We start from the raw sequence: 27011 nt of genomic DNA on the forward strand, positions 1-27011 counted from the left end.
GCATTTTGAGTCACCCCACATGGGTGTGGGGAGCAAACCCGAGTCTTCTGAAGGAGTAGTATATGATGCTAGTGGCTGAGCCATCTCATTCCTCGCACTTGTTACTTCAATAGCTGTCCGCTAATATCCTGACAGGGGTGAAGGCTGAATCCTTGCTTTTGTGTGGAAACCTGCCTTTCAGGTGTTTTCCTGCGTCTCTTTAATTACTAACGGACCAGGCCAAATGGCAAGCAAATCTGTTTTATCTTTCAGGACATGTTCTGAAGAGGAGGAGGGTAAATCTGAATGTTGTTAGAATCCATCCTCCTTTCTAGGGAGTGGAGGCTGGGCAATACAATATGAGAGTCACTAATGAAAACCTATCACATTTACAGAAGAACCCGAGATTGCTGGGTCTCAGCCCAAAAGCCTCGAATTTGTGTGTGATGATATTGTTAATATATTAACTGCATGTCACTCACACACACATGCGGGTTGGGGAGCAGGAAAATCCTCAGTCCACACAATTTTCAGAAGCTTTCTTGATGAGTAAAACCAGCGTCCGCTGAGTGTACTCATCAGGCACGCAGTGGTCCACTTTCCCTATAGGGAAAGGCGCTTAGGAGAAATACTAGTTCTGAAATTCACTGTCTACCCTAGGCGCTCAAGTGGCCAAAGCGACTCACCTTCCTTGTCAAAGCGCTGCCAGATCTGCCAGAAGCCGGCAGCGTCCAGACGAGCTTGGGGTCGTCCGCGTGCGCTGTCCATGGTGCTGACGGCCGTAAAGTGCCCTAGCAGTATTGCCCTTCTCCTCTGCCCGCTTCCTCCCTCTCTGGCTTGGAACCAGTGGGCAAGGCAGGCTCGAGTGCGTCCAGTTCCTGGGCGTCGCTGAGCAGTCCGCAGCCTGGATGGCGGGCTCTACCAGGCAACCGGGGAGCCCGCCCCGCCACTGGCATCCTCCTGCCCCGCCCCGCACGTCGGGCAGAGCTCCCGCCTGCTAGCTCAAAGGGGAGGGGGCTGGGGAGATCAAGCAGAAAAGAGCTGTCTCTCCTGTCCACAGCTCGCTGCTTTTCCGTTTTAGTTGTTTGTGAAACTCACGAAAACATTCACCTCAGTTTGACTCACCTTTCAGACAAACGTCTCAAGGGGTTTTCTGGAAAAGGCTGTCCGGTGTCTCGAGTTGAAAGAAGTGTCAGTGTTAGCACCCTATGGATTAGATGAGATGGCCAGTACTGTGGGGTGTGGGGGTGGAAAGAAGAGGGGTGAAAGTGCTCAGAGGTGGCCTCTGAGAGCCAAGGCAACAGAGGACACACACACTGCTGTACTGTAATGTACTGTAGGGCCTCCCTACTGCAGAACACGACAGTCACTGCGGCTTGACATGTCGCCATTAAAATGCCGAAAGGAGCCAGGCATGGATGGCAAACACTGGTAGTCCCTGCACTCGGGAGTCTGAGATAGGACTGCTGTAATACAGAGTGAGTTCCAGGGTGGCCTGAGCTACAAAGAGATCCTGTTTCAGAAACACAAAGACAAGCAAAATGCTGAATCAAAGACAAACCTAGCCACACAGTATCAAAAATAAATGTTAAAGAGTCTACCCAACAGTGCAATCAATGTCAGAATTTCCAGATGTTTGCATTTGGCTCCTTAGAGCCACTTTAAGATGAAATGCCAGCCACCATACAAAGGAACACATTTTCTAATGATCAGAACTGTTTGACTAGCTGATTTCTGAGCTTACAGAGACTACACTGGTGACTCTTGACTTAAAACGTCTTGCTAGGGTGTCAGTAGAAGGAGTTTGAAAGTTAGGCAAAAATTAGGCCAGATGTGGTGACTCACACTTGAAACTCCAGCACTGAAGAGCCTGAGGAACACCATGAGTTCTAGGCTAGCCTGGGCTACCATGTGGGAAGAAAGAAAGAAAAAAAGAAGAAAGAAAGAAAGAAAGAAAGAAAGAAAGAAAGAAAGAAGGAAGGAAGGAAGGAAGGAAGGAAGGAAAGAAGGAAGGGATAGAGAGAGAAAGAAAGAAGAAAGAAAGAAAAAGAAAGAGAAAAAAGAAAGATGGAAATAAGGAAGGAAGGAAGGAAGGAAGAAAGGAAGGAAGGAAGGAAAAGGGGGAAAATGAAAAAAAAATGGATAAGAGTTGGTCCAGGAATACCCTTTCTTTATGGCCTGCTCACTGTGCTATTAACATTCAATATAGTCTCAAAAAGCACACAGATAAAAGCCATTTAACAGTAGTTAAAAGAGCATGAGAGTCATCCAATAGTTCTGGCTCAGGATCTTTGGCTGAGCCAAGTGGTAGCTCTGTGATTGACCACCATTTTCAGCTATCTAAGCCTCAGTTTTCCTATTTTAAAATTAAGAGTATGAAGTGTTCCTTGGAGGGCTGCTGTGAGGGTCAGAGATATGCATGGAAATGCCCAATGAATCACGGCTGCTTTCATGCCGTGCCCAGTGACAGAGTGACTGTGTTCATTAAAAAGGACTTAGAAAAAATAAGACAAGTTTGGACAATTCATAATCAAGAGCAGTCTAATGTGACAAGATGTTACGCGTGATGTTTAAATTCTAAATAAATAAGAATTTTATGCCATAATACTTAAAATGGTTAAGAAGAAGATATCCTTGGGTTCAAAACACAGCTTTGTAACATACTAGCTTCACAGGTTATTTAGAAGCATTTTGTTTGATTGTTTGGTTTGTTGGTTTTTGTTTTGCTGGGTTTTAGCTTACTGAAAACATGAGACTATAATAGCATTTGCCTTGTTGGGTTGTCATAATAGTTAAATACACAATGCTATAAACTGTTAGCACAGTATATAGTAAGCAAGCAGTACAAATTAGATACTAAAATGATCAGTCTTCCATTGAAACTTCTTAGTGAAATAAACTTTAGAAATTTTGAGTATAGTTTAGGTAAAGGGAAGAAAAAAAATACCGTTCCTCATGGAGAAAGTGTTGGAGAAGTGCATAGTAGCAGGAAAAGGGAAACAGCTCAGTGCTCACAGGAACCATATGTGACTCTGGAAAATTATGGGATACAATTCCAAACATCCCTAAGGAACATTAACCTGAGTGAACTCAATGGGTTGAAGACTGCTCTTGCTTTCTGATCAGTAATAGAAGAAGGCAAAGGCCAAAAGCCATGGTGGACAGCTAAAGCAGGCCAGGTAATTGAAGGGGTGCAACTCCATGATGGGATAAACAAACAAAACCTATGCCACGGAGCATTTCTCAGGTGCCACTCGTGATTACACACTTCTGTTAGGACTTAGGCTAAGGAAGGAGGATTATAGTTTCCAGACCAGCATGAGGTATACAGAGACCACATCAAAAAAACTAAAAAATTTTCAGAATATAAGATTAATATTAAAATGCAATGTGCAAAAGTGTACATATAGTTGGATTCAGTGCTGCGAGGCAACAGAAGCTCCTTTCTGTACATAGCAAAACTAGAAGACAAACAGTAATGAAAAAGGAAGCAATTAAGGGGCTGCTTAAGACTGGAAAGCAAAGGAACAAGCAAGTTCCAAGTGGTGCCTGGCACCTGGAGCTTCTGGGTGGCTGCTGTTTCCACCCTATGAGCTACTTTTAAATGTTATTACATGTTATTTATTGTGTGTGTGTCTACATATGCCACAGTGAACAAAGAGGTCAGGAGAGTCCATTCTCTGCTTCCACCATGTGGGTCCTAGGGACTGAACTTTGGTGAACTCAGGTCACCTGTCTGGCAGCAAATGCCTTTTCCCCCTGAGCCATCTTGTCAGCCCCAGGGAGATATTCATTTTAATGCAAGCATTTATCATGGCACTAGGTAGATTCTGTTTGAATATCTGCCACCGTTTGTGTGGAGTTTCCTTCTGAGATAATCATCGAAATTCTGGACAGAGGAAAGAACAATTAGGGAAGGTTGGAAAGCAGCAGCAGAGGAGCCGTGGCTGACTGTTTATCTGGTAAGGTTTCCCTGGCTTATCATCCAATCAGAGACCTTGCGATAAAGCAAAAGTTCAAGAGCAGCAGGAACCAGCTGGAGAAGTGTGTTGCTCATTGACTGGCTCAACTCCTCCCACAGAGACTCCAGATCAGGTGGTTCGGAGGGCAAGCTCTAAGTGGCATTTTAAAATCTCCACTGGGGATTGTTCTGCAGCCAGTGGTCACACTTTCACCACTAGTTTTCTATTGTTTACATTTTGTGTTGTTGTTGTTATTTTGATATGGCTTCTTAGAAGGACAGTCTCCAAAGGAAAAAAAATATCTAAGCAAGTTAAAAAAAATTTTTATTGCTACCTCAACTTTGAAAAAAAAAAAAGTGTGTGCTTCAAGTCATTGTGGTCAACTTTGTTTTAATAATCAGTGGTTGAAACTAAGGTCTAAAATGAAGCCTTTTTGCCTTTTCCCCAGCTGATGTGTTTTTTTCTCCTGCAATCATTTCCTGCTTTCCTCATTAGCATAGCTAATTAATGGTTAGTTGAACAAGAAGCTGCAGTAGTCTATAATTTGAAGCATTGCTAATTAACCTTGGCACATGCTTTCAATTCTAAGTTGATGTATCTGCACCATTTTATAAACTCAATGATATTGTGAACTGGAAACACAACCTGCTTTCTCCTGGTCATTACTGGACATCAGTAGGTACCTCAAGGGTCATCTTCACCGAGGAGCAAAGGGAACAGATCCAGAAGGAGACAGTGTTTATCATAAGAAGTTTAAAATCAATCACTGTAGAGCTAACATTTGTTAATATTTCTGCTTTTGTTTTCTTTCCAAACATACAACTAGTACACATTCTTTAAATAATGGAGTTCAGAAACAACAACAACAACAAAAAATAAGGACACTTCTTCATAATTTCAACTCCCAGAGATAGTCAACAATAGTAACATACAGGTATGTATCCTGCAGGCCTTTTTTTTTTATGTTTCTTTTTTTTAATTTTATTAATTATACTTTATTCACTTTGTATCCCCCATAAGCCCCTCCCTCATCCCCTCCCAGTTCCACCCTCCCTCCCCCTTCTTCACGCATGCCCCTCCCCAAATCCACTGATAGGGGAGGTCCTCCTCTCCTTCCTTCTGATCTTAGTCTATCAGATCTCATCAGGAGTGCCTGCATTGTCATCTTCTGTGACCTGGTAAAGCTGCTCCCCCATCAGGGGGAGGTGATCAAAGAGCAGGCCAATCAGATTATGTCGGAAGCAGTCCCTCTTCCCATTACTATGGAACCCACTTGGACACTAAACTGCCATGGGCTACGTCTGTGCAAGGGTTCTAGGTTATCTCCATGCATGGTACTTGGTTGGAGCATGAGTCTCTGGGAAGACCCCTGTGTTCAAATTTCTGGTTCTGTTGCTCTCCTTGTGGAGTTCCTGTCCTCTCCAGATCTTACTATTTCCCACTTCTTACATAAGATTCCATGCACTCTGCCCAACAGTTGGCCATAAGGCTCAGCATCCTGCAGGCCTTTTTTCTATGTACAAAAATGAGGTTGTTTTGCTGTCATTGTCCTGTTTCATTGAATGCCATGGGTCATATCATTAAATATTCTCTTATGGTGTCATCTCAGTGTAACATTATAATTTATTTAAAGTCCTGTTTTGTCAGCCAGTTTGGACTATCAGCTAAATATTCATTCATAATTATTTCCTCCTTATATAATTGCAAACGAATGCTGGACAGAACACTATCTACCATTTGAAGTCTTTAACATATATGCCTGAGAATGGATTCTCATCTTGACTTCGTGAATCTCTACTCCCAGTCAAGCGGAAGAAAGGGCTTTTCCCACTATGTTAACAGTGACCACAGAAACCTTCATCACAGTCATTCTAAAGTAGTTGTTGGGGCTTATTTCATTGTGCCAAGTTTGTGACACACATATGTCTCTACAAAATCCCTTACGCACAGTTTCACTGTTCAGCTTTGCTATATTGTCTTACTGGGGTTCATGTTTACATAATGAGTTACACATCACTCGGTCACAGGAGAAGACTGACAGTGTATGCTAACGCCCAACACCGTTTTCTAAGCCCTTAGGCCTATCAACATGAGGTGAGACTTGAAATGTTTTCCCAGCTACTCACACAGCATGTTTTTACAAATTTAATAATACAAAACCAGTCTATAAGGCTGGCCAGGGGACTCATAATCGGTAGGTACTTGTTGCGCAAGCGTGAGGAACTGAGTTCGAATCCCAGAAAGCACATAAAGCTGGGCCCAGTAACGCTAGATATAACCCCAGGGCTCCTACACAGAGACGGATACAGAAGAATCCTGGATGTTCCAGGGCCATCCAGTCAGCCTCATCCGGAGGTCAACAAGAGGCTATCTCAGGAAAGGTGAGCTGTAGGGACTGATGGCCAAGATCATCTTCTGACCTCCACATGATTGTTGTATCATGCATGCACTCATGTTCACATGCTCTCATGCACACATACATAAATCACACACACACACACACACACACACACACACACACACATTTATTCAGTTTTACAAACAGAATATAGCCCTCACATTTTTTTTTCTTTCACTTTCTCCCCTCTGGGTCTATGTATGTTCCCTGTAATCCACATTTGGTACTACTAGGAGCCAGTATTTCCCAAATCAACGGAAGATAAAGTTAAATCTAGATGCACACATGGGACAGGACTCAGTCATCTCGTTCCCAAATTGGCTTTAAATTCTGCACATAAAACATTGCTGTTTCAGGAAGCATTTTTTTTCCCTAACCTAATTATATGAGCATTTGACTCACTGATTTGCAAATCGCTTTCCTTTCAATACATTTCTCTAAAAGCTACATTACCTTTGACCTATGAGATAACCTGCTCCCTACGTATGTAGGTGTGCTCTCTAAATAACCTTTTTTGTGGTTCATTTTTTTTTAGCCTAATCCCATTGTAGATGGAGAATGTGATCTATGATAATCACCTCTACAAATGTGTTGAGGTTTGCTGAATGACTCTTCATAAAGTACATTTCCATAAATGTTTCACTCGTGCTTAAAAAATGGAATTTATCAACTTCAGTGACATGGTAATTACATTGTTCAGTGCTCCGTGTCTCTTGCTTGCTTGTTTTGAAAGAAAAAGCTCATTGTATTTTAGCCTAGATAAGGCTCACATTAACAATCACCCTGACTCAGCCTCTATATGCTGAGATTTACAGACACGCCCCCCCCTCCCATGCCTGATGGAATTGGGATTTTGAGAGCCTACTTAGGAGATTCTAAGATTCCATAATATTTGGTTGCACTGATTATCTAAAAGACACGAGGGGAACAAGACACAGGCTCGTGCTCTTTGTCCTCCTGACTATGGAAGGACAGGCAGAAGAGTGTGGTGCTTCCTAAGACTTTCCTCTAAGCATTTGGCTGCTGTGAGTGAGGAGAGCAGCAAAGAGATATTAGGGATCGCATCTGCTGCAAGAGCATTTTAAGAATCAAGCAGAACAGACTACGAGTCTCCCAAGTCCTCACACTGGATGGTGAAGATCTGCAGGGTCTCTAAGCTGCTAAATCTGGGAATCTGCTGAGCTCGAAGCCACGTGTAGGGTGTGGAGTGTGTCACTGCTCAGGTGAACACCAGCCCAGGCTCCTGCTCATGCAGCTGCACTCTTCAACTTGGAGACAAGGAAGGTGCTTTGAGTACAGGATGCTGAGAAAAATCTAGATCCAGCTCTCACTAGGGGTCTGAGTCCCGGCCTGGGATGGAGGAGAGATAACTTATGACCAGAGGAATAGGAGTGATGAGGGGGGTGAGAGGGGCCTCTTTTCAGAAAAGTGATTGTTTTTGGTTTGTTTTTTGGAATCTACTGAGACTTCCACTTGAGTCAAATTTAGGAAATCCCACAAACAACAATGCAGATTTCTTTTCTTACCCGATTCTAAACTGAATAGAAAACACATAAGGCTATAAGCTACTGTATTTGTAGAAAGCTCTGACACGCTCATATTTACACAGGGATTTCAAAACCTTAAGTTGTTTGGGTTGGCTGAAGGCACACAGATGTTCAAAAGGAGACAAGGCACAGACCAGATATGGTGCATGATGCTAGGAGGAGGTCATGCTTCTAGCTGCTGCCCTCCCTCTGGCACCCCTTTCCAAACTCTATGGCTGAGAAATAAGTCACAGAGCCAGACAGGTGAAGATCCAAATACGTGAAGATTGCTGATATTTGGTTCTGGGTGTGGCATAGGCACTAGGCAACCAGGAAAGATAGCAGCTGTGGGAGCAGGATGAGTCCTGGGTATCTGCTACATCAATCTCCTACATTCTTCCAGCTACATTGGAGGAAAGTCCAAGGTTCTGAGAAATAGGCTGAGTTTTATGTGGTGATGGGGGAGGGAGCATGGGATGCCTTTGCAACCAATAACTACCACTTAGGAATTATATCATCTGGTAAGATTATTTCAGATTGTGTGACGATCTGAAGTGAAGGCTTCCTCTAGAGAAGAGGGAAGAAGCATGATAAATACAATGCTCCTGCGGGATATATATAGATTACAATTGTGTCTACTAGCTGAGAATTGTGGCCTGGGGTGAAGAATGCTGATGAGAACTTTCCATGATGGAGTCCACAGTATCTCCAGGTGACTGTGACCACACAGGATGAAGCACAGAAGAAGGAAAAGAAAAAAGGACTGCCATAGTCTCTTATTCTCTGTGTGTTTGGCAGTTTGTGTGTCAGGACTGCAGCGGCACACATGAACTCACAGCATCAGGGACTGCTCACAGGAGCCAAAGCGAGCTCCAGAAGCCAGCATGGATCAGGTAGGGGCTCCTGAAAATCCACCCCTATCTGAGAGGCTACTGACAACCAATGGCTGCTGGCAGAGGAAGAAGACGTTTCATCAGGGATATGACCTGAGGAGGCTACCCAGCTTCAGTGGATGGCCCCACATCCATGCACGCACAGGCAGCAGTAAATGAACTCAACAGATATTAAAAATGAAGGATGGAAGGAAACGCTGTGGTGAGGAACTGAGGGGAGGGAATTGAAGAGATGAACTGAAGATGGATTTGATCAAAACATATTATGTACATGTATAAATATTAAAATATTTTAAGTACAAAGATAAAGCTGGGAGGAAAAACAAAAACAAACAAACAAAAGGCGTTTCAGATACAGTGGCACACTTGTGATCCTAGAGCTGGGAAGGCTAAAGCCAGGAGAAGTGCCACAAGTTCAAGTCCAGGCATATATGTCTTAGTTTTCAAAAACACAAGCCATCTACAAAAAGGGTGTGCACAGATCTTGACAGTGTTATTCATGATAAGAAGTAGAAAAAAAAGCAAATGAACAGAAAAAAAAAAGAAAAAGAAAACAATATATTTATATAACGGAATAGAGTCCAGTAAGAAAAACGGATGTGTACTACATATGGAAGAAACTTGAAAACGCTGAGTGAAAGCAGGGGAAAACAAAATCGGATATATTGTTCTATTCCGCTCGTGAAATACCCAGGAGAGATGGGATGCAGAGCAGTGGCTGCCTAGTTCTGTAGAGATGGAGAAAGCAGGAAAAAAAAAAAAGCTAAAGAAGAGAAGAATTCCTTTAGGGATGATAAAAATATTTTAAAATTGTGGTAATAGTAGCACAGATCTCTGAATATAATAAAAGCCATTGGGTCCCATATTTTAAGTATCTGAATATGGATGGGTGTGTGAATTATGTCTCAATAAAACTGCTTTTAAAATGTAAGAATGTCATGTGCTGGGTTTAATATGAGAAAAAATAAATAGTAATAATGCAGTATAAAAGGAGCAATATGACCAACTGCATTGGAAGACGGTAAGGCATGGAGTCCACTCATACAGACTCCTGGGGAATGTTTCTGTTACAAAACAGAGTGACATTGTGTTAAACTGGTGACTCAAATCCCATGAGCATTGATGCCAACACTGAGGAAATTTTCCTATGTGTTAAGTTTGCCTTGAGCCGACGAAGACTAGTCTGAAGAGACAGGTGGCTTCGCCCTGCCCTACTTCCCCAACAGAAGATCCATCCGACCCAGCTGTTGGGGGTAAGGGGATCCCCTGAGCTCTCCTGTAGTCTTGGGAACTACAGACAACATTAACCTAGCTGAGACCAAGCGGGGCCACCCTCCTCAGTTGGTATTGCTTTCAATGCTCCCTAGGTGTTGTGCACTTTTATGAATTTTCTATTTTTATGAATTTTCTATTTTTACAGTGACAGAAAGGGACAGAAAGTCACTATTATTTCCATCTTCTAGACTACGAAACTCGTGTGTGTGTGTGTGTGTGTGTGTGTGTGTGTGTCAAACTGGTTTTTGTTCCAATGGGTGAAATACCTGAGGCAGACTACTTCGTAAAGAAAAGTTTGGCTCACTGTCTGGGAGGCTGGAAGTCCAAATAGCATGAGCTCCCTTGGCTGATCACATCACAGAGTCATCACCATCTATCTCTATAGTAGTGCCATCTCTCTCCTCCGACTTATGAAGCCACCGAGACTCAATTACGGGGATCCACACCAATTATTTTATCTAATATAATTTCCCAGAGGCTCCACCTTTAAATATAATAGTTGGATTCAGTCTCTACCGTCTTGATATCATTAAGATGTTAGGCACTACATTTCTAAGCCTCTGTGCCTCTGCATGACTTCTGGGAGACAACTATATACAAATCCCAGCAGTCCCTGTCGGTTAGAGCAATTATTTAAGTCCAGCAGCCACTGGAGTAAGAATCTTACTTTCCCGCTCGCCTCCACTTTTGCCAACTGTCCATCAGTGGCATCCCGTGGCCCTTGTCCAACAACTCTGGACTATGCTTTGCCCCCAGTTTGCTTTCTGCTTCTCCCGGTCTTTGTGTTCTGGACTTTGCCACAGAATCCCACCACATCTACCCCATTAGCAAGGATAAAAGGCAACACTCGGTGGCACAAACAAGCGAAGACCAGCCTCTGCGTTGCCAGATTGCAAAGCCAGGAGCACTGACCCCACTGAAGGCAGGTGGCAGAGCTGCTGGGCGTGCAAAGTTGTCTGGATGTCTAGCTTCAGAGTAGAAAAGCCAAGTTACTTCCAGGCCCCCCAAACCAGCTGGCACAATCCCTGCCCTAGCCAAGGGACAGGTGGAAACCTCTTCCCCTCATCCCCTTCCCCTAGAACTCCCCTGAAAGGGGGAGTTCTCCACCATTGTCATCTGCCCATAACTTGTTTTTAAGGGAAAGTTTTCTCTAGGTAAAATGTACCTTGGGGAACAATCTATGCTTAACAATCATGGAACTCCCACAGCTCCCTAGATGTCACCACAAAAGCTGACTCCCAGCCCTGCACAGTGGGGCTCCTTGACTGAACCGTGACTGCAATCTCAAGGTAAGGAATGTGAGCTAATCATTCCGAGTGACTGACAAAATTGCTTGGTCAGTGTTTACTGGCAGTTTGATCACTCGGGCCACTTCTCATTGAAACCAGCAGGATGGAGGCAAGCCACTGGGCTCTGCTCACCCAGCCTGACTAGAGAGCGACACAGGCAGGAGACAGGGTGTCCTCATAGTCAAGTGTGGAAGCACCTGAAGTGTTGGTGTTGAGAAATGGGACCATCCCAGACTAGAAAGAAAAACAACTGGACCTTGAATAAGGGCCAGCTAAAAAAGAAGAACAAGTCAGGCAATTAAGGGCTACTAAACCTTGAGCAGAGGCCAGACCAGATGGCCCTCCTCAAAAGACTGGATGAGCTTGTTTTAAGATAAGAGAACCTGGGGCTGGGAGGACTGTCCTTGAAGCTGTAAGCTGCCAGCTGCAAAACTGCTATCTTTTCTGCTGACTAGTCAATGTAAAGATATATGTGTGGCCTGATCTTTAGGTATAAAAACTCTGTGCTTTGTATGCTTAGGGTCGTCTCCTGCTTTGAAGGGACGACCCCTATCGCGATCCGATCAGAATAAACTGCCTCTTGCTTTTGCATCGAACCGCGGTCTGTGAGTCTCTTTGGGGAGGGAGCGGTACGGAGCCCCTGCATCGGGAGTGCAGGTTTTGCAGTGTATTTTTTAAATCTATTTTGTTTGGGTTCTTATACCTCTACGTCCCTTTACACCTTATCCTTTCTAACACCGAAACACCAGGTAAGAGAGACAGAAGATTAGAGGGGGGAGGGGTTCTTTTTCAGACTGCTTCCTGTTGATTAGGGTCATCGGGTTCCTTGGGTCAAGTCCAACCTTCTTAGGATATCTACAACTTCTTTTCAAGCCGCAACAATAGCAACCAGGAGCTGCCTGGGCTACGGGGCAGGGGAAGCAGCAGTCTTTCTTTGGAGCAGAGCTCCATCCCTCTTTGGGCTCTGGCATTTTTACCCCCTGTGGTGTCCTCAGAATTAAACTGTCTGCAGCTGGCAAAGATCATACCCCTGCTAGTGCAGGAGACAATCATAGTTAACAGCTGTGGACAAACTGAAGCAGACCCATATCCCACACCTGGGATCAAAACGAAAACATTCACAGAACATAACTTGTTTTTGTTTGTTTGTTTGTTTTGTTTTTTAAGAAACCGAAACTCTCACTACACTGAAGACTCCTACCCAAGGCTTTCTCTTGACCAAATCTGAACTGGAAGAGCATTATATTTACACATGAATGCTTTGGACAGTAGACTACCTGAATTTTGTGACCCTGGGTTCTTTGTTTTTAAATGCGGATAACTCTACCTACAGCTCAGGCTTGGTCTGAGGCTTAGACAAGGCTGGAGGCAAGTAGAGTGGGCGGGGAAAGCCCTCCCTGCCAGACTCCCTTTGTTTATTTTGCAAACTTTGTCAGCTTTGTATACTTTGCAGCAAAGTGCGGCCCCTGCTGAGGAGCTCCAGCCGCCAACCCCAGCTGCTTCAAGTTTTGTCTCTGGGCTCTGCTTACATCTTTCCCTGGGTGCACCCTCTTCAGTTCTTCAGGTCCTCTAGGTGCCACCCTCTGGGGTCCCTTGAAAGGGGTGCTTGGACAGCAACAGCTCTGGACTCCAGAGCTACGGAGACTAAATCTCCACAGCGGTTGGACCTGAGATCAGACGCCTGGAGAAACTGAGAAACTGAAGCCACAGAGAAAGAAACAGCATCCGAGGCCTCAGTTATGGCTGCTGCTGACGGGGAATTCAGGGGTAGGGAGGCATGTTTAACTGGAGCTAGTCTGTGACCAGTGCCATCTTTGCAGTAACAATGTGTAAACTAGCTCAGAGGCAGCCAGCTTTACAGTCTGACACTGCCAGCCAGAACCAGAAATCTGACCCCTTAGTATGGTTCAGTTAAGGAAAGTTGTTTTATTTAGTCCAGAGTTCAAGTTCATGCCCTCAAGCTCTTAGGGCATGAGTTAATAGGCCCCTCCCCAATACCTCTCTATCTGTCAAACTGGGAGTTCCAGCCTCTAAGTGTCACAATGGCCATTTCCAGCCCCTCGGTGGGACCCTGCCAAGATTTATGCTAATTTTAGGTGGAAAGTCTGAACAAAACCCCACCAATCCCTGAGCTTCCTGCAAGCTCAGAACTTGAAATCCTACCAATCCTCACTTTGGAAATCTCTGCGCTAGAAAGCACCGCCCCCTAAAAATCTGATGTAAAGGCTGTTTGCCCAATTCTCTGCTGCCTTCTCCTGGGAGCAGAGGCAGCCACTCCTGGATTCATCCCTCCTTTCTTGGTTTCATCCCTCCAATAAATCTCTCTTAAGAGATTTGCTGCGTGTTGTGCCCCTCTCATTGAAAAAAGCCAATAAACCCAGAAGAGAAGGGGAGAAGAAGCAAGGCTCAGGCTCTTTAGCTGCTCAGCTCAGCAGAGGTTGGGGAAAACCCTCCCCTTGAAGCTGAAATGTCTCTGTTGTGGAGGCCTCCTCTCAGAGCTGTTTGGCCTCTGGGCTCCCCTATCTCAGGATGCCCTTCCATTGGGACACCTTTCCCTTGGGATGCTGCCCAGGCTTCAGAGATGTGGGTTTCCTGGACACCTTCCCACCTATCAGGAAGGCCAACAGCCATCTTTTGGGCACTGGTTTTGGATAATAGTGCTTTGGGAAACTTCAGAAACTTTTTTTCTTTAAGTTCTAAGACCATCATAACAGCTAAACTGAAAAAGATATACCACTGGAGGACCCACTAGGACGCTACTTTGGCCACAAGAGACCAGAAAAAAACAAAAACAAAAACAAAAAAACTTGGAGTAGAAAGTAACAGTACATCAAACTCGAGAAAGTTAAGCCTCCTCAACCAACTTGAGCATTGGCAAAATGACTAAGAGCTGTAGGTTCTTGTGAGTGGCTGCAGGGTTGGACAAGCCAGCTGTGATGCTGGGACTCTAGTCTCCAAGGAGATTCTAATGCTGATGTTCAGGATGCAGCGGTCACCCAGTGTTTGTAAAAGGGTTAGACTAACTTTGTAATCTGTATGTCTTTTAAAGCCTATATAGTTTTGAGTTTTAGGTTCAGGTTAAGCAAAAGCCTCTTAGTACCTTTCCAGAGAATGAAAAAATGTGACCCTATCTATGAGGACAGACAGAAAAAAAGGCAAGCAAGCAATGGCCTTCACTCAGCAAAAAAAAAAAAAAAAAAAAAAAGAACAAAAAAAAAACAAAAAAACCTCCTGTCTTTGAGGTAGCATTTCTTAGCAACGAACCCAGACTTCTGAGTAGCTTTTGACCTGCAGCCAAAAGTCTGTAGCCCCTAATCTTCAAGGATGAGCTAACCACCCCCATCTTAAAGTGCAGCTGCATCCACACTTGGCAGGACTGGCCAAGCTTGAGCACCTAAGACTAACCAATTATCTTACTTTATAGCTTCCTCATCCAATCCTAAATTGCCAAGACTGCAACTTCAAATCTCCCACAATTTTTCTTTTAAAAACCTAAAGGCCTTTGTCTCCTGGTGCCACTCTTTGCCGACCGGCAGGGGTGACCCCATTGCGCAATGGTTAATAAACCTCTTGCTTTTGCAACAAGTCATGGTCTGGGGGAATTTCTGGGAAGGGCATGAACTCCTGAGCTGTGAGACCCCAGGTCTTACACTTGTCCCTGGCTAATGAAAAGATCACAGCATAGCTCATGGAAAGCTCTCTCCTTATAGAAGGCTTCAGAGATTCCAGTTGTCTTCTAACCCTCCCACTGGCCAGGAAATGACAGGAGGCTGTAGACAAGGGGAAGGAGGAACCTCTGGCCCTGAAAGGAAGACTATGTGCCGGGACGGGACATGATGGTTTCATGCAGGAGATCTGAGCCTCTGTGACACTTTCCCAATGTGAGTCACCTACACACACGTAGACTTGAACCCACTTTCAAGTCACTGCGTTGAAGTTGTCCCAGGCTATATTCTCCAGAAAACTGATGCTGAGATGGAGTCTCAGGTTCTAAAGTCCCACTTGGACTTTAAAAAAGAGCCAGGTGAGCAGAGGGAACAGTGACTGGGGTGCTGTCCCACTGGAAGCCTCGGTCTACCTGAAAGAGCCTTCAGAAGAGAGACTGCCCTTCCACAGCGGTGTTGTGGAGGAGTTGCACTTTTATATTCCTGTTTTATTCAGTCATTTGAGGAGCCACCGGGAAAAGGGGTACAACTATGGGCAAGCCCTTCAAGGAGCAGACACTGTCTGCCAGCGAACTCTGGAGTTGTGGGAGGCAAGACAGGAGGCAGACGCGAGTGCTTGCTCAGCCTTGCTCCCTGACCCGCCAACACTTCGGATCCCAAAAGCAAGGTGCATTTTTCTAGAAATCTCCATCTCTGTGAGGTTTTCAGTTCCATTTGCACTAATGCTGACAGTGACTGGGTGACACCCCACATTCACCTCAGCAAACAGAGAGTAAACTTCAGTATTCTATTAGGGGAAAATCAGATTTAGAGAGATGGAAATTCCTTCCTCCTGCCCTTTCCAGCAGAACCAATCAAATTAGCATGTCTGTGCTCCCCAGGAGCTTTCCCTCATCCTCTCCCACTTTTTCCTCTCCTCCCTCTCCCCCATCTCCCGGTGTTAGCTGAACTCATCAGTAACAGAAGCTTCTTTTTTGTTCATTTGTTTTGTTGTTGTTTTACGTTGTTTGAAGGTTAGAGTAATCTGTAAGTAAGGCTTAAGAAAAGCCATTCTTTTTATTAGTATTTTATTTTCTACTTTTTGGGTTTTCAAGACAGGATTTCTCTGTGTAGCCTTGGCTGTCTCTTTGTAGACCAGGCTGGCCTCAAGCTCTCAGTAATCCTCCTGCCTCTGCCTCCCTGAGTGCTGGGATTAAAGGTGTGCACCACCACGCCCTGCTTGAGCAGCGGTTCATACACTGACATCCCAGAGTGGTGGACGCTTAGTAACAAGGCGAGGTGGTCGCTTTTCTGCTAGGTTAGGCTTGGTCCATTGGATCGGCTTTCTCTGGGCCAGCCACTTCTGGACCAGAAGTTTGCTTTATCCCCAGACATGCTCCAGTGGCTGGTGTCTACCCTGTGCCACTCAGCACGAATTACGGAGGTGCTCAGAACCCATGAGGCCAAAAAGACTAAGCTCCTTTCACACCCACTGGTCTGGAGGCTGGGACAGAAGAGGTTGGGATGCTGAAAGATGCCTTGAAGAACCATTCCATCTGAACAACAAACAGCCTGTCCACTGGGGCTCAGGTTGCTCCTAGTGGAAGATGAGCTGGCATCTCAGCTGTGGGAGCAGACATGTTCACGGAGCCCACTTCATCCAGGCCTCTGTGATCATCGGGACCTTTTATTTTCTGTGATTCTGATGCTTTGCTGACAGTGGAGGGACTCTCCCCCAAAAGCTGGCCAGTCTGTGGCGACAACAAAGCCCAGATAGGAGCAAGTCTCCTGCCTTTGATCCAGCCTCCTGCCTCCTACTTTCTCTTATACCCTTTAACCTCCTGTCTTGCAGTCTTTCGGCTTCCACCGTCTCCTGTCCCTCACAGTCCCCCAACCTCCTTCCTCTATGGAGGCCTTGTGTTCCCAGAGCCTCCTGGGCTCCAGAGTCTCATGCCTCAGTGTCATGTTCACCCAAGCCTCCTGAGTCTAAGTGGACCTCGTTCTCCGAGTCACTCTTTCCCTGCTTTATCCACCTTCGGGATCAGGCACTAGAAAACCAGACAACTCCTGATGCTTTACAAACCATCTCACACTTGTCTACTGTACGACTGTGGTCGTTAAAAGACCCCCTGCCACACAGTGTTCTTTGATGAATTAATGGAAGTGCACTCCTAAACGAGAACCCAGGTCATCCCAAGGTCCAGTAATTGAAATTATTTAAGGGAGCCAGCCCCAAGCCTGGGCACTCAATGCACTACTTTTCTCATGACTGTGACACAGTAAGTGACAGAAGCAGTTTCAGGGAGGGATGGTTTGTTTTGGCTCAGTTTCAGAACGCTTCCTGTGTACCATGGTGGGGAAGACAGCAGAGTATCTTGGTCCATGGCACTGGGAACACGCAATGGCCACTTCTCCACATGGCAGTGGATAAGGGGCAGGAGTGAGACTGGAAGCAGAGCGGGGCTGTGACCCTCAAATGACCACTTGTAAGTGGCCACTTTCCAGCTTCCCCAAATAGTGCCACAAGCTGGAGATCAAATCAAATACATGAGCCTGTGGGGGACATTCCACCTTCAGTTTAGAACATCTTGCTTCACCATTCTTTCTGTCTTGCAGAAAACTCAGTACAAGACCTTGCTTCCCCTGTTGCTTGACCAAACTTGCTGTCTCCATGTGGCCCTGCATAGTGAGGTCCGCACACTTAACTATGAGTCAGTCTGTCTCCTACTCCCTCCTCTCTGTCCCTAAGGTCACCCTCCTGTAGTTTTGAGATAGGGTCTTACTATATAGCCTGAACTGGCCTGGTATTTGTCATATATCTCAAGCTGGCCTTAAACTCATGGCAATCCTTCTGCTTCAGTCTCCTGAGTGCTGAGGTTATAGGCATGGCCTGTTGGATCACAGACCTTTTAACTGCTTTCTCCTGCAGACATCAGACCATGCCCCTGTGGTCCTTCTTCCCTCTGTCCACACAGTTGATAAGCAAGCACACAGTCTCTTGTAGCTTTCTAAGTTCTTTCCCGCCATCTTGCACATGCCTTTGCCCACTTCCAGACCAAGGACAACATAGAAAGCTTACTTTCATCAGCACATGCCTTTGCCCACTTCCAGACCCAGGACAACACAGAAAACTTACTTTCATTAATGTTCTATGACCTCTAGTGTGGAGGCAAGAACTAACAACCCTGCCCCCAAGAACTATTAAGATCAAGAAACCCCTACTTTGCTCTCCAGAACATACTCACTCTCTATCTCTCATGCTTTCTTGGACCTCCATCACACTATCTCTGACAGCTGTCCTACTGAAGCACTTTCTGACCTTTTGACCTTAGGGCTTGTTCTCTCCCTCATCAGGGCTCCATCATGGCTCCCTATGGTCGTGATGCTATAAATAAAGCTGCTCTGAAGGGCAATCTTCTTTTTTATGGATCTCTAACATCTTTAGGTTACAACATGTGCTTCCATCTGGTAGCCTCTCCATAGCCAACAAAAGAAACTACATGGCATCATCCTCCAAGGCCATCTCTAGGAAGACAGAATGCCTTCCGTGTTTCTTTGGACACAGGAAAATAATTTCTTTTGTGTCTGGCCAGAGGCAGCTGGCATACAGAGGTGACTCACCCTGTCTCCTGACAGCCTTTGAAATGATGCCATATTCTGAAGTCTGTACCCTTGTTCCAACTTTGAAAGCCACTGTCTCCTCCTAAATAGCTGTCGACATAAATTTGACACATCTTCACAACCCGGTGAGAAAAATTTCAAGGGGAATGAATACCTGGTATACAGAAGGCACAAGGAAACACACTCTTGTATAATTCTTTCCCAACTCATTTCCAGAAACATCCGAAAGAGTACTTCTGTCCTGGCCTGCTGGATCTTAGTAGAAACTTTTGAGCTGGCTCTAACAGGTCCATTACACTTTGCAGTGTCATGTGAACTTTAGGAGGTGCTTAGAATTAAAATTCCATGTGAATAAAACAGAGGAGACTTATGAAGACAAACAGCTATGCTGAAATGTAGTTTAGAATGTTTTAAGCTGGGGCCTAGGATACAGCTTATCAATGGAATGCAGAGTGTGCATCACACACACACACACACACACACACACACACACACATCTAGAGTAACTAATTTAAAATATGGATGCACTTCCTTACTGAATCCTTAAATACCTTCCTATAGCAAGATGTACTCTCAGTACTGTCATTGTGAGGTAGTGATGGCTGTGATAATGTTTGTAACGCCTGTGCTGATAACAGTCTTATCTGGAATTGGTGGAACAGGCCTGTAATCCTGACACTTAGGAAGCAGAGGTAGAAGGATCCTGAGTTCAAGGACAACCTGGGCTTTATGGTGAGCTTGAGGCTAGCCTGGGGTACACTATCAGACTCTATCTGAATATAAATTGTGTACTAGAGATGTATAGACATTTTTCCACATCACTGTTTTGTAAACAGCACCACGTAGATTCTATTTCCATAGTATTTATATTTTTTATTAGGTATTACAAATAATCTAGAGATTCTTAAAATATAGGTGCTGTGGATAAGTTACATACAAATATATATATATATATATATATATATTTTTTTTTTTTGTAAAGGACTTACATAACCCTGTGTGTTTTGATATCCATGGGCATGGAATTGTGGAACTAATCTCTGAAAGTTCAACAAAATAATGGCTTCTGCTTTTTAGAATTCAATCTCTCAGATGCCCCAAATCCTCCCTAGACTGCTTTCGCCTGCCAAGTATGCTTGGGCCATGGTGGGGCTGGCTGTGGCTCAGAGGACCTCTCTTGGAGCCTAGCAGTTAAGGAAACAGATCACATCCTCGATGGCAAATGGTCTCCCCTGACCTCTCACCTGGAAGGGAAAAGCTGCTACCTGCTATTGCCTCTCTTCTGCTGCTGCTGCTGCTGGACAATGAAGGCCCCATCAATGTAGGGGAGCAGATGCATGTATCTCTGGCAGGCGGTCTGTCCTTCTCTCTAGAAACGATAGGGTGAGGTGGTTCTGGTCCTTTCTCCCGAGCCCTAGAGAGATCTCTAGAGAGTGTGTCATTCACGGTCACGGTGTGGGATCACCATATACTCATGGATCTTCTATAATGGGCCTTCCAAGGCCCGTGAGTTGCCCTAACTGTATAGAATTGGCACTGAGCAGAAGGGAGAGACTGGTGGAAGACATCAGTGACTGTGACAAGCATCGGCCTCTAAGTGACCTGATCACGCAGAAGAATGGGAGGGCCTCTGTGTGAGTGGCACTGCTAGAGAGCCAGACGTCCACAGTGTGTGTTCTCGGGAAGAGGGAACCAGCCAGTGTTTAATCCCCTCTCCTGGGGAGACCTGCTGACTTCCTGGGACCAGTCTGGGAATGTCCCGCCAATGAGTCTCTCCTCTAACTCCCATGTCCCCTTTTGCAGGCTGGCCCCTCCATGGTCACGATGGTGCTTTAAACCCTCCCACACACAGGGTTTGTGCATTGTTATTCTCAGTCTTTGCAGTGGTCCAACGTCTTGAGCTCAAGCTCATCTTCCCAGCAGGTTTCCCTGCCAGCCTCATCCTCTCATCCCCTGGTTCGACAGCTTGATGTGTCTCCACCTCAGAATGCCGTACAAACCGCAGACACTAAGTTCAATTGAGTATGTTTCCTGTCAGGGGAGACTCCCTGTGGTCACTACATGCCAAAGGAGACGAGGTGTGCGCGTGTGGCAGGGGGTGTGTGGAAGCAGGAAACAGGCTCCCGCATGAGCTGGGCCTGTAGTACAGCAGCCTGCTGATCTGAATCTAGGGCAGGCCATAAAGATGAAGCATGGCTAGATTTTCCTACTTCTCTTGAAATCTGTCACCAGTCAATGACAGCAAGAATAGTCCCCTTGGGCGTCACAATCCATTTCTTCTGATTTTGAGAAATTTCTTATTTCTCCCTCTCCTCTACCCCGAAAGACTACTCAGGCTATATCAAAGTCACTGTGTGGCTGAGGATGACCTTGAACTCTTGATCCCTTGACTCTACCTACTGAGTACTAGAATTACAGGAGTGTGCTACTCACCTGGCCTGACTTTTGAGACGCTGCTGACAATGGAAATGTCATACTAGTGGCAACAGCTGTAAATAAGAAGCATGGGCAAACGGAACACTGGCTCTTCTTGTTACTGTTGTCTTCTCTGCTTTTAGCAGCTTGCCCAAAGCTAGGTTCAAAATGGAGGGAGGCGTGAGGATCCAGACCAGACTGCTTCCCAGGCTCCCTGTAGCCTCTGTCTTGCTGTTGCTGTGGGGAACATGGGAAACATGACAAGCTCCTCACCAAGAGCCTGACTGGTAACCAGCAGTGGCTGGGTTCCAGAGTGGCTAGTGCCATTTTCATTGCTCCAAGGAAATTGATAGGCTCGGACTGTCTGACTCCAGAGGTCAGAGAGCTTTACAAGGAGGCACAGCCATGTGTGCTCATCTTCCTTACTTCTACCACAACCTCAGCATGAATTCCCCAATGCAGGACTCCATCTCCTCTCCTCCTGCCATCCAAGAACCAGAGACAGCCTGGCTGCAGGCTCATGTTATGGACTGTTCGTTAACCATGTGGAAAGAAGCCTCTTTCCTCAGACCTAGAAAGAAACCCAACTCTCACCAGAGCCCTTAGTATGTAGTTAGAACTGTCATCAACCCCGGGTATATTGCTATCTGTATGTCCTTGGTGTTAGCAACACCAATCAGTCCCTTACTCAAAACAACCATCTATCTACCTCAGTGTCCACCTTGAGCCCAGAACCCAAAACATATTAGAAAGCATGTTTCTGTTGGGATAATAGGAAGGATAGGTCTGTGAACATGGAGGTGATGTAAGCGGGGGCTCTGTGAGAGCAGAGGAGGTGGCACCGCAAGTCAGCAGCTTTCTAATCAGGACCCCGGGAACCCTCACAAGTGACATAAGGCATCGTCTCCATGAAGGAAGGCCACATGACTATCACTGCAGAGCCACCATGGCAGTGCAAAGGGAAGAGACAACCATCTTTCCAAGCCATCCTAAGTTAGGATTCTGACAGGGGAAACTGAGAGCAGATAACTTCTCTAAAATAGCATAGCCATGCTGAGGGCTGAAGTGTCTGTTCTATTTCTCCTCTTAGCAACCAGGCCTGGTTGTTAAGTGGAGCTTTAGAACAAATCATCAACAAGATGAGCAGACCACAGGAAAGGGTCAGAGTCAGGACCATTTCTCACATACTCTTCTTCCTGATAAATCCAAATCATCCAGGGTCCACCTCAGGTTTTTCCAGTTGCCAATTTCTAACTAAAAATTCACTTCTAATGCATGACTGACATTTGGCCCAAGCTGGCCAATGGTAAACCAAGCAAAGAAAACTATTAGAAAATTAGTTTATAATAAAGTCCCCCAACGGAAGCATCCGCAAACAAACAGTGATTCTTGTTTATTCTATTCCCATGTCACAGAACTGAGATGGGTGAGGAGCCTCTGTCTGCTCTCAGCTCAGACCTTGCACATTGTACAAGCAGAACAAAATAAAACCCAGGCAGCTCAGCACTGGGCTAAGATGCCAGGCTTTTCCTCAGGGTCCATTTCCTCTTCCTGCCTTCTGATTTGTAGGAGCCTCTGCCCAACTCCATTCCCCAGTATGGACCCTGCAGCTGAAGACTCTGGTACTCTCCCAGCATTTGCCTCCACCATGATTCCAGCAGAAGGCTGCTGCTCTCACTTGACTGGACTTGTCAAGAGCTTAGTTAGTGGAGGCAGATGGCATCTGGTCACAGGTCCCGCATGGTGCTCTTTCTCCTGTGTGCTTGAGGGGTTGATGAAAGATGACATGGCATGGAGGAATGCATCAATCCACACTCTTTGAAGAATGGATATTGAGATGGGATGATGAGCCTGCAGGTTTACTTCTGGGATTTGGTGAAGGACTGTATGGGAGGGAATCAGAGGCAGGAGACACCCGGAGCCCACATTAACAAGCTGATGATCACCATGAAAGGGCGAAGGGACAATGGAGACTTGAGCAGGCAGACATTCAGGGCAATTCTAAAACAGGTCAGGCCAGGCCTGTAGAGGGCTTATGAGTAAAGGCTGCATTTTGCATGGCCACCTCAGCCAAACTGGAGGCCAGCAGTTATGGGCTGTCAGCCTTGCATGTCAGCATGTTACCTTAGGGAAAATCGGGAGGAGCAGGTTCTTTCTGGCCCACAGAGAGGAATACAGTTAGTTTTGCTCTTCCATTTCTCCGGGTGCTTGTCTATCTGCAGTTTCCAGAGTTTCTTCTCCTTGCTCTGAACACATCACTGTTTAAAAACAGGCAATGGCTCCTGCTACAGAGGCAAGCTCCAATGCCTCAGTCAAACACCATGGCTATTCACAGCCTCGTCTTGTCCTACACTGAAAACCCACGTGTGTAATGGGCAGCAGGTACACCCCAGGCCACACGGACTCTAGCTGAATGCGAGTTGGATCACCGTTGACTTCGTGACTGATCACAGTGCTTTGTGTACCATCCCGCTCCCCCGCTAAGACTCAGTCCGAGGCCATGCATGTTTTAAGGGTGTGGACAGTGAGCCACCATGGAGCCACCGTGAGGCTCTGTCATATCTGTCTCCGTTCTCGGGTCCTCACTCAGAAAGGTGTAACAACCTGCCGTCTTTGTGATGGCTTGGGCCAAGCCTACGTAGCCTTTCTCTGGCACTTTAGACTTTTTCACAGTTTCTCTGTAGCTACTTCCTTTCTGCCATTGCTTGCTGAGCCCCCATGCCATACTCAAAGGCATGGCTTTCGCTGGTCTCCGTCTCCTGCCTGTGCCAGCTGCCAAGATGCTCAGCCTCTCTGCCCTGAGCTTTTCCTTTTAAATGCTAATAAAATTAGCCTCAATTATAATTGTCCTCAAATAATAACACAGTATAGCTAAGAATCAGGCACAGTCCCTGTACTTAGGAAGGCGTCATTCAAGGCCTTGTACGAATGCCACTTTCTCAGACTTCCAGAACATCCCCAGACGGGACAGCAGGATTGACTGATATCTTTAATAGTACTGCTTATTCCAAGTGTGGGCTTAGCTGGGCTGCGGGTCTGCTGAGCAACCCGCCAAACAGCTCGCATCCCCACACCCATTTCTGTCTTATCCTTCTCCCACTTTGGCACCATCATGTGTGTCTGGTCACGCCCACAATGACCACATCTAAAGGGAATAATATTCTATGTCTGTTGCCATGACACAGAGGTCATAAGATGATATCAAATGGTTTGGCCTTCAGGATTGGAACTCACTCCTAGGCCAGGCACCCAGGGGTGGCAAAGGGAAGAAGATAAAGTAAACAGTAGCATCACAAAAGCCCCGTTTGTGCTGTTTCCCCCCCCCCCAATCTGGTGAGCTTACTAACACTCACATGACTTTAAATTCATGGAGCTGGGTACAGAGCACACAAAAAATTCTATGACCTTCTAGTAAATTTCATCTGTGTTCCGGTGGGAAGGGCAGACTGTGGAATTATCAAATTATATTTATTTTGAAAGTAATGATTTCTACATTATATGATTATCTGTGGACTGTGATTATTCTAAATTTCAGAACCAAGCCACAGGCCCACCACATAGGCCAACCTTAACAAAAGAACTGGAAGAAGTCAAAATTCCACTTGTAAAATCATTTTATTGGTATAAATATACATATGAATAAAATACTTTCAGCCTGTAATGTAAGTGAATATTTGTGAGATGTTTTATAAAGAGTAGTATTTAGACTTTTTTTTTTTACAGGTGACAAAAATTTTCTCTTAAAAACCACACATTAAAAACTAATAAGGAAACAGAAATTAAAGGCCTTCAAAAAACATGAATATCCGTAAGACCTCATTCCAATCAACTATATACACAAATCTGGGCTTCTCACACTCTGTTCTCAGCTGGGCTTGCTGATGGTCTGTAAAGACTATCAACCAAGCTTTAAATGTACAGTTCTACACAGCGAAAGAAGTGCCCCACAGAAGAACGTAAGAACAATGCCCAAGATCTAATATATATATATATATATATATATAATTTATACAAATTATTTATTAGTGTGCTCTGTTAATATAATTACAATGTGCAGTTGCATACATCAAGAATAAATTGCTATATCGAGTCGTGTGTGAATCTGACACAAGCACACCCTGTGGTGCCCCAGCGTCTCCTGGATAGTTACTTGGGTGTGAGTCCAGTTACGTCATTCATTTTGAAAAAAACTAGCCATGCAGGGCAATGTGTCGCTGCCTCAGAGAAATTCAAGTAGGGCCGTGGTGTAATTGCTGGCTTTTTGTTGAAGGCATAAGAAACAGTGTTTAGAAATCGAATGTGGGAAGACCAAAAATGTGCTTTGATAATCAAAAAGTGGACTTTATATATGTACATATATATGTATGTATATATGTATATATATATATATATATATATATATATATTTCATAGAAAAAGAAGAAAAGGAGAGAAAGAAGAAAGCACCAAGAGAAGGGAAAAGAAGCATTGCTCCCGACTCCTCTCTGAGGGCTGAGGAGAGCACCTTGCACGGGAAGGCCTGGGGTGGGCACCGTTACACAAAAATAAACTCTTTTTCCACTTCTTCTCCAGAGTCACTTGATTTTCTCCCTTGGTGACCATCTTTGCCAGAGGACCGTTGCTTCTGTTCTTGGTATTCCTGGGTCTGTGGGCCCCAGCTTCTCCTCGAGACTGAAATCAGAAGGCAGGGAAGAGGGACTCTTTATTGACAGGGCAGTAACAGTACCTGGCCAACAGCTGGGAGTGAGGGGCCAGGGTGGGAGTGATCATGGTGGACTGTTTCAGAAACAAACCTGCTGTCGCACTTAGACACCCTATAGAAGGACAAACCCACGAAACCACAAGCAAGTGGATATAAACACACGCGCCAAGACCAACCAGTCTATGACAGGGTGAACCCCGCATAGATGTGGACGAGAACCGGAGGAGGAGATGGTAGGCAGGCAGAGGGAGAAGCCATCAGGAGTCGCCGAGGCTGCTCTGAGCCAGGTGACCTCCACAGCCAAGACCGCCCCTTCGGGCAGCACAGAGGACAGAGCACACAGAGGCTTGCACACGGAGGTGCCGGCTGGACAGGGTTCCAGTGCCATGCCTTCTGCAGAGGGCTGAAGGCTGGTTACTCCTGCAAGGCAGGCAGGAAGCCGGACAGACCTTTCTTTCTGTGCCTCAGATCACCTGTGCTTCACTCCCTACAGATGAAGTCCGTGACAAAGCATTAAATAATGCCTGTGACAGCTTCAACCCCGAAGGTAAAGGACTCGTTCCTATTGCCTGCTTCTGACTGGTAGTTATTCGGCAATGCGGGAGGGCTCACACAGCAGTGAGGGCTGAGCTTGGTTGGAACTGGGCTTTTGTTATGCATCTGGAACTTTCTCCTTCATGGCTTGCTGCTCTTCCCAAATACACAGGCAGGTTTTGCCAGTTTTTCTCTAAAGCCCATGTTCTTTCTACATACATCCTGGTTGCTCTACCACCGCACCTGGGAAAGATTCATAATGTTTAATAAATATTTAGGAAAGCTATTAAATATTACTCCCGTGTCTACTGCAGAGATGCCATCTGAACTAAAAATACCAAATTCCATTTGGAAAGCTGCTTAAAGAAAAAGCACGGCTACTCTGTCCCTCAAATCCCAGGAATCCAACCAGGAACATAGTCTTCAGTCCTGGGAAAGACACACAAACACGTGATTCACTTGATGCTCCTGATCACTTCGATTTTTACGCTATGTTAAAAAAAAACCATCTTGTCAGGGGTCTGTGGCTTAAATGGTTACCTCAAGTTAATGTTTCAGGAAGGGAGAATTTGTGGAATCTATCCACAAATATATCCAGGATCTCTTGCAAACTGAGTTGCCACGAGCAGATTTAACAAAAAGCACTCTGATTTTCAGTTACTAGCATTAAATTGAAATTACCAAAATCCTGAAGGGGAGGGGGCAAACAACTTTTTCAATCTCATTATAAAAACAAGTAATTAAATTATTTTAGAGATCTGATATGTGAATGT

General features: G+C 45.4%; 2 protein-coding genes across 11 annotated transcripts in view; both read right to left on the reverse strand.

Moving 5' to 3' along the window:
- Scgn (secretagogin, EF-hand calcium binding protein) overlaps nucleotides 1-949 on the reverse strand; it is a 39456-nt gene extending 38507 nt beyond the window's left edge. The window contains exon 1 of one of the 2 annotated variants that reach the window (XM_021642855.2): nucleotides 666-949. In XM_021642855.2, the coding sequence (XP_021498530.1) occupies nucleotides 666-747 (82 nt within the window). In that variant the 5' untranslated portion in view covers nucleotides 748-949. The remainder of the gene's footprint in view (nucleotides 1-665) is intronic. The other variant, XM_021642854.2, reaches the window with a different exon arrangement.
- Nucleotides 950-24598: 23649 nt separating this feature from the next.
- Carmil1 (capping protein regulator and myosin 1 linker 1) overlaps nucleotides 24599-27011 on the reverse strand; it is a 268940-nt gene continuing 266527 nt past the window's right edge. For 7 of the 9 annotated variants that reach the window (XM_060372669.1, XM_060372668.1, XM_021642852.2 and 4 more), the window contains one exon: nucleotides 24599-25673. In XM_060372669.1, coding sequence (XP_060228652.1) covers nucleotides 25537-25673 — 137 coding nt within the window. In that variant the 3' untranslated portion in view covers nucleotides 24599-25536. The remainder of the gene's footprint in view (nucleotides 25674-27011) is intronic. The other 2 variants (XM_060372672.1, XM_060372676.1) reach the window with 1 other exon arrangement.

The sequence above is a fragment of the Meriones unguiculatus genome, chromosome 19, assembly GCF_030254825.1.
Source record: "Meriones unguiculatus strain TT.TT164.6M chromosome 19, Bangor_MerUng_6.1, whole genome shotgun sequence".
Classification (NCBI taxonomy): domain Eukaryota; kingdom Metazoa; phylum Chordata; class Mammalia; order Rodentia; family Muridae; genus Meriones; species Meriones unguiculatus.